The sequence below is a fragment of the Plectropomus leopardus genome, chromosome 24, assembly GCF_008729295.1.
Source record: "Plectropomus leopardus isolate mb chromosome 24, YSFRI_Pleo_2.0, whole genome shotgun sequence".
In the NCBI taxonomy this organism is placed as follows: Eukaryota; Metazoa; Chordata; class Actinopteri; order Perciformes; family Serranidae; genus Plectropomus; species Plectropomus leopardus.
Window position 1 is genome coordinate 13,150,923 of NC_056486.1, and position 11,449 is coordinate 13,162,371.

Sequence of the window (11,449 nt, forward strand, 5' to 3'; positions counted from 1 at the left end):
AAATACTTGTGAAGGGCGTCTGAGAGCAGCAAAAGAAAAGTAATGTCCTTTTTAGGTTTCAAAGGGTTAATGGACGAAAAGTATGTGGTGTATTAGAAATGTATATTGTCCCAAAATAACACAATTTCACGCAGAAAATGGTGAAACTCTTTCCAAAACCTCAGTTACCCAACCTTACGTCGCAAACGCGAAAACGTCAGTGGACGTAACCGTTATGCAAACTGCGCAGTAGTTTGTCCCTCGTCACTTTCCGTTGTTGTTTTGCGATAGCATCGAGTTGTGGACGTGCTAGTTGACAGGTAAGAACAACATGTACTTTTCATTATGTAATCCTATTAACAGATACTTATTTGTCATTTTTTAACAACGATTGTGAACCAGCTAATTGTAGAGGTTGTGATGTGTTTTGTGCAAGATGATATCTATTGAGGAAGTGTACAATGATGTTTAAAAAGGGAAAGTATCAGGAAGTTATCAGCTGACCGACCATATGGGCTAACGTTAGCAAACAACGCGCTAACAGTAGTTAGCTGTTTGTTTGTGTTGAACCTATTATATGTTATGATTTTTTTTTTATATACCAGTTACGAGCTTACTGCTAATGCTGTTCTTAACAAACACACGTTAGACTCGACCATAGTTTCTTTTGTTGACCCGTTTAAGATCCATGCAATCGTTGCATCATGTCAGCTAGCATGTGCTAACATAACCGTAAGTAACCTTCGCTAGCAAATGTAAAGCAAACTGACTGGGTTACACTAACAAGGATTAAATTAATCTGAGATTAGCTCATATCAGAGTCTAGTAAAACTCAGTGTAAAATGAGAAAATCTAGATATTAAATCAAGCAGAACTCTGTTGCATCATTAAAAATGAATCTTGCTTGAGTAAAAACAAGTTTATTTTCTTAAGCAGAATTATAATGAAGTTGAATCAATATTTTATAGAAATACAAAGAACAAGAAATAAAGAAGTATGTAAATAAATACAGAAATGATCCATATGCTGTCAGCACCCAGTAACTGGAGATTAAAGTTTTATTACAACAGAGTTAAATTGAATCTGTGATTAGAGTAAAACCTAAATTGAGATTTAAAGAGAGGTTTCGTTTGCTGTGACAGAATTTAAACTTTAACCATAATATAACCAGGTTTAAAAGTTGATCCTTGTTGGTGCAGTCCAGCTTTTAAAAATCGCAATTTGTGTTTTCTTGTTCTTGTTTCTTGTTTTTGTGTTCTGTTGTATCAATTGTTGTTGTTTTTACCCAACAGGTTAATATTAACAGAAGAAGAATACAAGCAATAATGTCGAGTAGTGTAAGTGATATATCTTCCTTACTTACTCATCGCATGGCCAGTTGTAGCTCTGTCCCATGTATGAAGCTACTATGAAGAAGAGTGTCTGCCAAATGTCTTAAAAAACAAGCATTTTTGCAGGATATTATGTGTTGTACAAAATTCAAGCTGAATAAGAAATGTAGTATTTTTTTAGTTTAAAACATGGTCATTAGATTGGTATTTGTTTAGTGCTTAAGCCTTTTATGTTGTGCTGCGTTCAGTCACCTTTCACAAGCATGTCATCCTCTGAAACATTTCTTGCCAAGTTGCTCATTGCCTTTGCCCCCATAGGCAATGAGCAACTTGGCAAGAAATGTCCCACAAAGTGCAGAAAAATATGTAAAATGTGAGAAACAAATTGCTGAAAATTATCTGGTCGGTATGATTAGATATGGAGGGAAAAAAGTAGGGGAAAAATGTCCAGAAAACTATATTTATAAACCTTGTGATTAAGTATTCGAAATTATGTTTCAGAAAATACTTTTTTTTTTTGTTTTTGTCTCCATTTTTAGGATTTCCTTAAAGTCGTTTTTATTGATTTATGATTTAAAATCTCTTTTTGTGTGCTTATTTTCAAGTAATTTTGACAAACTGATTCATTTCTGATTTTGGAGCATCTCTTTTTAAGTTGCTCATTGGTTTTCTTTCACACTTTTGAAAGGAAACAAGGTGTCAAAGGGTCAAAGCATCAAGTGTCTTCTAGCTTTTACCTTTTTTACCACAACATTTTTAGGATTGTATCCCACTTGTACTGAGTTCACCTGTGTGAATCAGTGTGACTTTTGTTAAATCAGCCAAATGCCGAATTCACCACAACATTTCAAGCGTTTCCTAAAAGTGGGTTACATTCGATGTGCACGATTATGCAAAACAAACAGGAGTGTGTAGCTGCAGGTATACTGTCCTCTGTATTAAGGATTAATCAAATGCTGCCCCTCTTTTATGCAGTAGGCCTTCTGAAAAATGTTTACGTCTGTTAACAGGTGCTTTTGCTTCTGTACAGATTCTGTGTGGTCGAGGCCGGTGGGTCCTATCGAAGGCCGCTGGCCATCAAGCATTCCCTGCTCTCCGAGTCGGAAGAACCAGAACCTTCTCTGCTGCAAGCTCAGACGAGCCTTACACAGCTGTATCCCCCACAGACTCAGGTGAGATCTGAAGGGAACTTACGACTTTGATTTTAGTTTGGTGTGTCTTTGTGCTCACTCCAGTCCCTTTAATTGTGTTACCAAAACAATATGTGAAAGAGTGACAAGATGACGGGTCTAACAAGGCTTCAGACAGTGTTAGAGATGCAGTTTTCAGCAGAAAACACACTCTAATATCTTTGTCACGTCCCCTCCAGGTCCCAGGACTGTGTGGCCTGATGAGAACATGGGACCATTTGGACCTCAGGACCAGCGCTTTCAGTTGCCAGGTAACGCAGGCTTTGACTGCCACCTAGAGGGCATGGGAAACCAGAAGAGGACACCAGTGCAAAGGACAGTACCCGATGTACTGACGGCCCCAAGCAGCATAGAGAGACACCAGTTCATACTGGCCCAGTTTGTTAATGAGTTCCAGGTAAGACTTTTGAAAAAAAGACTCAGTGTCTCAAGGCCTTTGCTTTTTATTTACTTTTATTCCTGTATTATTTATAAATTTTGGGTTGTAGCAACCCTGCAGCAACTTAACAGTAAGTGAAAAATGACCAAATAACCCATTAAAAAGGGGAAAATGTTTTGTTAAAAAAAGCTAGGGAAAAACTATATTTATAATAATCATATTTACATATTTAAAATTATGTTACAGAATTATAAGAAATTAAGGGATTTTTTCCAAGTCTTGTTTGCATTTTTTTTTTTTTTGGTACTAATTCTTTTTCTTGCACTTTTTACAAATTTCTAGCTAATTTTGGGGTCATTTCTTCTTTTGTTGCTCATTTCCTTCTTTCCATGTTTATGAAAACCATTTAATGGCATTTTGTTTGAAAGATTATCAAATTAATTGACAGTTATCACAGTTATTGATTGCAACATGATACAAACAGCAATCAAACAAAATTGATTGTTTTGTATTCTGCATGTGTTCAAATGTTTATCTCAGTTTTATTATTATGTCTGGTCCTTAAAGCTGCTTTATCAGTGTCTGTTTGTTTGTTCATCAGGGTACCCTGGGTACTATAGACATGCGAGTTCACAAAGCCGAGCAATACTTTAACCAGACGGACACAGACTGCTCGATAAATTCCTGCCCTGAACTGTTAAGAAAAGGTAAGGGACGGTTATTTGGCTTTAACTCACCTCACATATCGGCTCCTCGTGACCTGAACTAACAGAACTGTGTTTGTGTGTCAGATCTTGAGCTCATGTTCCCCTCAGCGCCCACCTCCTCCATCACGGTAGTGACGGTCACTCAGAGTAACAGTTGGTGTGAGGAGGCAGCAGAGCTGGACAGAGACCAGCTGCTCCACAGAGTAAGTCCTGGGATATTTTCTTGTTATTATAACTTTGAAGATGAGACATGATATTGAAGCAGCTGCTGACTGCGTTTTCTCCCAACCGCAGTTTGTGAGCGGAGCAAAGGAAATGTGTTTCGCTCTGTGGACTGCAGGCTACTGGGCAGACTTCATCGACCCAACAACAGGAGAAGCTGTGAGTTATTCTGCTCAGTTTGTTGGCATTTCAGCGCCTCAGGTTCTCTCATCTCAAAGTCAACTTTTTTTTTTTTTTTTTTGGTTAAAAGCCTTCAATAAATTCTGTGGTAATTCTGGCTAAAGAAATACGTTTTTTTCTACAACATAAAACACATTAGTAAATATTACACTCGCAAACTTTGAGGCTTTTCTGTGTCTTTAAAAAGACGGTTGCTAATAAGTGGCTAAATGAGACTACAGATGTCATTACGCCAAACCACGCAAACAGGCTTTACAGTCTTGTTGCTGTGGTGACGCATAGTGTAGTTTGCTTTAGCATGATAATAGCTTTATACTTATTGTTTTTACATTAAGGCTTCAAAAACCCTGAAAGTGGTCTGTATTTGTGTCAAGTATCAAAAACACTTGTTTGCCCCTCTGCATTTAAAAAAACTTCCCATAGGCTTTTTATTTTTAGGGAACCAGAGCGACATTAGTTGGCATGCAGAAAAATACCATCCCTGGGGCACTCTATATACGAACATAAAAGGGCAGAATATTTGTAACAATGTTATGCAGTCATACATCATATCACCTCATGTTCCCCAACAGTTCTTTGCATCTCCATCAAGTCAACCCAAACTGCGGACAGAGGATGAACTGAGAGATTTGGGTTTCCACATCGAGGTGTCGGGCTCCTGCACAGTTATTCGCCACATCCTGAGAGGAACACCTTTGTTTGTGGGGACTGTTTTCACCAATGCACCCACTCACAGTGCTGCTATTGCAAGACTACAAGGACTTTCAAATGTACTTGCTGATGAAGAATAGGCTTTTTTAAATTTAATATTCCACGGAACTAAATCCAAACAAAGCCTCTATTTATGGGTTGAAGAAGCTTGGATCTTGATATATGGTAGTGTCGGTACACTGTTGTATCAGTGAAAGGTTGTGAAAAGTTTGTCTTACTGTAACAAGGACTCGACTGAGACCCTAATATAGACATTGATGCTGTGTCTAACTGACAAGAGGTCAACCTGCACAACATCCAGAGAGAAACACACACTCGCTGCTGTGAGAAGAGTTCTGACGACAAATAAAAGGCATTTCAGCATGTAGTGTGAAAAGTTTGTAGACAATGTTGACACTGTAGACGGTGACATCTGTGTTTTATGATATTTGAACCACAGATGTGAAATGAAAAAACCCACTTATCAGGTCAATAACTTTTCATACAAACATGTACAGTGTTGATTTTTTGTTTGTTTTTTTGTTGCTCATAATGTAAAGAAATGGATTCTTTTTCAGTTCAAGCACTACAGTTGTGACAGAACTGCTGCAAATAAAGTGACTTCTCATCAGGCGGATGCTGTACTTTCTGTAGAGTGTGTGCTCCTTTACATATGTGTTTTTCCCAAATTTACCTCTCCATTTGTAACACATGGTTGCTGAAGAAAAGAGAATTCTAACACACTGTCCTGTTACTGCACTTAACTTCATTTATTTATTTTTGGTCCTTAGACCCTTTTGGTATATATTAACATATGATAGTGTATATATGCTGTCAGTATAATTAATATTATAGCAGTTGCAGTAGACATCAGGCAGGACCATGGCCGCAGTGCAGCCACGATCCACGATCCGGGCACAACTGCGATCCAAGGAAACCTGCTTGGGAGGACAAAGGCTCCAGGGAAGAGGCTGAGTTAGTGTCGTGCAGTAATATGATGCCTGCATTCAAAGCTAAATACAAAGGCAAATATTAGGCTTCATGAATAAACTTTACTCTACTTTTTTATCTCTGACGTGATGAGAATCACTGTTTAAAAGAATTAAAATATCAATATCAAGTGATGTCTCATGGCGCTTGCATACATAACTGTACTCAGGGAGTCACATGATGAGAGAGAGGGCTGTCTTATGAGTGATGGTGATAAAATTACTGTGGTTGTAGTATACATTGATGTACAGTGTGGAGATTCTAGACATATCAATCTAGACATCTAACGACATATAAGGGATTACATGTATTTATGACTAAGCATATGTGTTTACAGTGTTAGAATAGTTTCTTACCTCATCATGGTTTTACTTATTGTCCTGTATTATCATTTTATATTTGAACAACCAAAGAGCAGTTTCTTACCAAAACTTTGGCTGTAGCCAAGGTAGCTTCTGGGCAAAAATGCTCATTTCATTATTAGGGATGCCTGCCACTAAGTATGGGTATAAAAGTCATGTTTAATATAACTAAGCTGCCACTCTGCAAAGGTTATCACAGCAGAATATGTCACTCAGACATGGAGGATTACAAAAATCTTTACTAGACTTGCCTCCTCAGGTGGTACCAGGGATTCTTTAGGTCTGGGCCCATGTGGGGCTGCTGCAACTGGCCCCTAGCCACCTGTCATTTTGCAAAAGTGGCTCCTAAGCAAAGATAGTTGAGAATCCCGGAGTCTAACCATTCATACTTGGAGAAAATCAAACTAAGTAAAATGACTATTTTATGTTTTCTTAAGGGGACAGTTGTACTTTTGTTGTCGTTTGTAATTTGATTTGACTATTGGATACAGCATCAAACACTTGATTTTGAGCCTTGAACAAATTTAATGCTTCGTGACACATTATTTTGAACAAGGCATACTTTCTCATCTGAGATATATATTTTACATATACATATATTATTATTATTGTGAAAATTATTACAAAACTATAGTTATAATCATTTATATTATTATTTTTTCTTTTTTTCTTTCACTTTTCAGGTAATTTTCTGGTTTGTTTTTGATTTTTAATATTCTTTTAAACTAATTTTCATGCAATTTTCTTGTCACTTTTTCATTCATTTCTTGCTATTTTTGTCTCAAAGGTGTCAAAGGGTTAAAGCAAACAATGGAGTTTGTATTATATTCATAAGGTTTGTGCTGTTATTGAATCAGTTGTGTGAAATGAAGATATTTATGACAGTACAAACAGGAAACAGACTCCATGGAGTTTGCATCCCCCGTAGCCACGTTGCCATGACAACCAGGTCACCAAAACAGGTGTGCGTGGCTTTTCTGAGCTATCTTGATTCTCAAAGTTCAGAAACAGTTTCCAAAAAGACTATTTCAAGAAATGGAGGCATCCAAAGATCACGTCAAAGGCTGCAACGCCTGTTTTAAATTCTTCAACAGAAGATTTAAAGGAATATTTTACTGATTTTCAACCAGCTTTGTAATTTTGTGAGAAAACATGATAATTATCATCAGATTTATTTTACTTTAATACAACAAAAAAAAAACACAAACATACACAAAAGATGGTAAAAAAAAAAAAAAAAATGAAAAACATGCTTAAAAATTATGATACATAACATTAATATTTGCTTTAAAATCACTCATCGCTGTATTGTGGCTGGAGTGATCCCATCTTAAGATCTGCTCTTGTCAAATATGGAATACTACACATATTGTTGTGCGATGCTAAAATTAACCCTTTAAGACCTGAGCAATGTGGCTTGCTTTCTGACAAAAACATGGGAAGAATGCAATGAGCAACGAAAGAAAGAAATAACCCCAAAATTTGCAAGAAATTAACAAAAAAGCACATGAAAATACCAGAAAATTAGTAAAGAAAAAATACTTTTTATTTCCAAAAGAACATGAAAATTTGTTTAAAAACCCAAAACCCAAAAAAACCCAAAACCCAAAAATAAATAAAAATAAGTTAAACAGAAAAAAAACAAACAACAACTAAATATCCCGGAAAATTTCCTAAAAATTGTAAGAATTCTTGAACATAACTTCAAATATTTAATTATACAATTTATAGATATAGTTTTTCCTAGCTTTTCTTATTATTTTCCTAAACATTTTTTCCTAGCTTTTTAAAAAATAAATGTCCACAATTTTATTGCTATTTGTGGAACATTTCTTACCAAATTGCACATTGCCTTTTTTCCCATTTTTTTTTTTTTTAAAGAAATCGCACCAACGTCCCTTTGTTACATCAAAATTTGTGTATTTATATACCAAATTTAATATTTTATTTCAGATGCACATAGGACATATGGCCTTTTTTTCTTAAATTGTTGAGTTTTATTTCTTATTTATACTATTTGTATTTTTCTTTTTTTTGTTTGATTTATCTTGCTTTTTTATATCTGTGCTTTTTTGTGCAGCTTTTCTCCATTGTGGGACTTATTTTGAATATTTTGGTTTTTTTTAAAAAAAATAGTTGTCTAAATTTAGAAATTCCCTGCAATTTGTGGAACATTTCTTACCAAATTGCTCACACTTTCTCCCATGCATTTGAAAAAAAAAAAAGAAATTGCACCAATATGCTCAAAAATCAAAGCTTTTAAAAACTTGTAAAAGGAAAATAAAACAATTCTGTCGCTGCAGGTTTCAAAGGGTCAGTATAACACGACTCATGTGGATGCTGGTGTGCACGAGTTTTAGGAAATCTTTTTTTTTTTTTTTTTTTTTTTTTTGTGCGCGTCTCCAGGTTTCAAAGCGGTAGTAATTGCATCGGTTTGGTGTTTGTGACTTGAACGCATCACAAAGAAGCCGAGCAGCCCCGCTGACAAAAGAGAGAGCAGAGGGCTGATAGATGGAGCGCAGCGCTTTATTAGTGTGCAATTTTAGAAATGACTTGAAATGGCACATAAGCACATGAGTAATGCACACACACACACACACACACACACACACACAGACTCTCTTCACTGTAGTGGGTTGTGTAAGAAGATAATGGCCGAGCCAAAATCAGCCCACTTCAATCCATAATGACACATGCAGGTGTGTGTTTCTGTGTGTGTGTGTGTGACAGGTGAGGTGACTGGAGCAAAGCTTTTCTTATGTAAGGTTGTTGGCTCAAACACACACACACACACACACATAATGGATCAATTATTAAGGTATAAAAATCACTGGATATATATTAATGTTGTGTTCTGTAATTTCAGGCCTCAGTAGCATTTTTGTTGTTTTCAAAATGTTCTTCCTTTGTTCTCGTGTAACATTTAGGGAATGTTTTATATGAAAGAACATTTAATAATCAGTCGCCGTGTTACAGTGATAACGTTAGTCAGCATTTAACCTTGCAGGGGACATTATTTGAAATGAAATTTTGCCTAAAAAAAAAAATCTCTATTGTTTTTATAGATTTAATAATAATAAGAAGAAGAACAAAAATTACATTTAAAATTATGTTTAAGAAAAAATACGCTAAAATATATCAAATTATATATCTTTGTGTGTATGTATTTATGCATCTATCTGTGTATCTATCTATCCATCCATCTATCTATATATATAACATGTGTTTTTTATAAATATAATAATAACAAAAATACATTAAAAAAATTCTATGTACTTCTCTATGAATTTATTCATGTATCTATCTATATATCTATATATAACATATTTTTATAAATATAATAACAACAATAACAACAAAAATTGCATTTAAATTATGTTAAAGAAATATAATAAAATATATCAAATTATATCTGTGTATCTATCCATTTATCTATCTGTGTATTTATGTATGTATCAATCTATCTATGTATGTATTTATATATCTATATATAAACATATATAAACATATATCAATTTGTATATACATAGATATATATATGCAAATTATCTCTAGAAATTAGTTACAAATTATTAAAAAATAATAAAGAAGTCCAATTTTTAGATTCTGATCATTACAATATTGTTTAAAAAAATTGTTTTCCAGATTTTATAAAAGACATAATAATTAAATAATAATTTAATATATTAATATAATATAATTAATATAATAATTTAATATACCATTAAGTTGCTCTAAGTTGCTAATTTCTCGTTAACCTTTGAAACCTGGAGTCATCACTTTTCTTCTGCTGTTTTCAGACACTTTTCACAACAGAAATGTTCCAAAAAAATATTAAATTAAGAAAATTATTTTTTTAAAGCTAGGGGAAAATTTCTCGGGGCAAAAAAGAAAAAATGTCTATAATATATAAAAACATAATAATACTAATGAATAATCATGGGAACGGAATAATCTGGCGATATTTTGATTGCAGATGCAGCAGAGAAATGCCATTAAAAATAGTTTTGTGCAGGATGTTGTGATTTTTGAGTTTTACCGTTTTACTTTCCTTCAGTAGAAAGTATCGTTTCCACTCCTCTGAGCCCTGAGTGAATGTTCCTGATGAATTCCAAACAATGTGCAGAAATAAATGTTAGATGCAATCAACAGAGAGGATTCACTGAGGATTGGCTGAGAAGAAATGACATCACAAGTCATCTCTCTTTCTCTCTCTCTCTCTCCTTTTCTCTCTCTCTTTCTGCGCGCATCTCTCCTTTTCTCTCGCTTCCTCTCTCTCTCTATCTCTTTCTCTCTCTCTTCTTGTGAGCATCTCTCTCCTTTTTGCTCTCTCTCTTTCTCTGTGCATCTCTCTCTTTTTCTTTCTCCTCCCTCTCTCATTTTCTCTCTCTCTCTGTGCATCTCTCTCTCCTTTTCTCTCTCCTTTCTCTCTGTCTCTTTCTCTTGCTTTCTCTCTCTACATCTCTCTGTCTCTCTCTGCGCATCTCTCTCTCCTCCCTCTCTCCTTCTCTCTCTCTCTGTTCATCTCTCCCTTTCCTCTCTCTCTTCCTCTCTCTCCTTCTCTCTCTGTGTGTGCATCTCTCTCTCTCCCTCTCTTTCTCTCCCTTCTCCTTCTCTTCTTCTCTCTCTCTCTGTGCATATCTCCCTCTTCTCTATCTCTCCTCTCTCTCTTCCTCTCTTTCTCTCTCTCTCTGTGAATCCCCCTCTCTCTCTTGCTCTCTTTATCTCTCCTCTCTCTCTCTCTCCCTTTCTCTCTCTCTGTGCATCTCTCTATCTTCCTCTCTTTCTCTCCCCTCCCTCTCTCTGTGTGCATCTCTCTCTCTCTTCTCTCTCTCTCTCTTTGCATCCCCCCCTCTCTTGCTCTCTTTAGCTCTCCTCTCTCTATCTCTCCCTCGCTCTCTCTCTCTCTGTGTGCATCTCTCTCTCTCCTCTCTCTCTCTCTGTACATCCCCCTCTCCCACTCTCTCTCTCTCTCTGAATGAACGTGCGCTCTCTGGTGCGTCTGGTGCGCGCAAAATCATGCGCGAGAGGCTGAGCGGAGGGATTTTGGTATTCGTGGAGACTTAATGTCTAATAAAGAAAAAATAAGTCCCATTCTAATGCCGAATCTTTTTTTTTTTTTTTTTAATTATTTTTATGTCTAAACTACAGACTCCTGAAGACGCCGCTGCTTGACTCGGCGTCTCCTCAGAGAGGAAAATAAAAAAAAAAACACCAGAAGAGAAAAGAGAAGCGCAGGATCAACAGAGTAAAGAGTGGAGGACAAATCAAGAAATAAAGGGATATCCGTCAGAAGAAGGACTACAGGAGTGGCTGTGGTGCGCCAGCCGGAGGGAAACTTGGAGAAGTGGAGGAGAGGACGCGCAGGGAGAGAGAGCGCGCGCTCAGGTCGGTAGCTGTCGGTGCTCCGCCATGCAAC

The 11,449-nt window shown here is 36.1% G+C and overlaps 1 protein-coding gene across 1 annotated transcript; it reads left to right on the top strand.

Moving 5' to 3' along the window:
- Positions 1–235: 235 nt before the first annotated feature.
- Positions 236–5,312, top strand: mmadhca (metabolism of cobalamin associated Da). Its single transcript, XM_042513079.1, has 8 exons — positions 236–299; positions 1,272–1,316; positions 2,341–2,482; positions 2,680–2,897; positions 3,481–3,586; positions 3,671–3,789; positions 3,881–3,967; positions 4,561–5,312. The coding sequence occupies exons 2-8, from the start codon at positions 1,305–1,307 to the stop codon at positions 4,777–4,779; spliced, it is 903 nt and encodes a 300-aa protein (XP_042369013.1). The 5' UTR covers positions 236–299; positions 1,272–1,304; the 3' UTR covers positions 4,780–5,312.
- The last annotated feature ends 6,137 nt before the right edge of the window (positions 5,313–11,449 follow it).

What these genes read in the sequence shown, in the direction of transcription:
- mmadhca (XM_042513079.1), top strand. An exon ending in TGTATCCCCCACAGACTCAG is followed by an intron (nt 2,483 to 2,679) that starts GTGAGATCTGAA and finishes CGTCCCCTCCAG; the next exon opens with GTCCCAGGACTGTGTGGCCT. An exon ending in AGTTTGTTAATGAGTTCCAG is followed by an intron (nt 2,898 to 3,480) that starts GTAAGACTTTTG and finishes TTTGTTCATCAG; the next exon opens with GGTACCCTGGGTACTATAGA.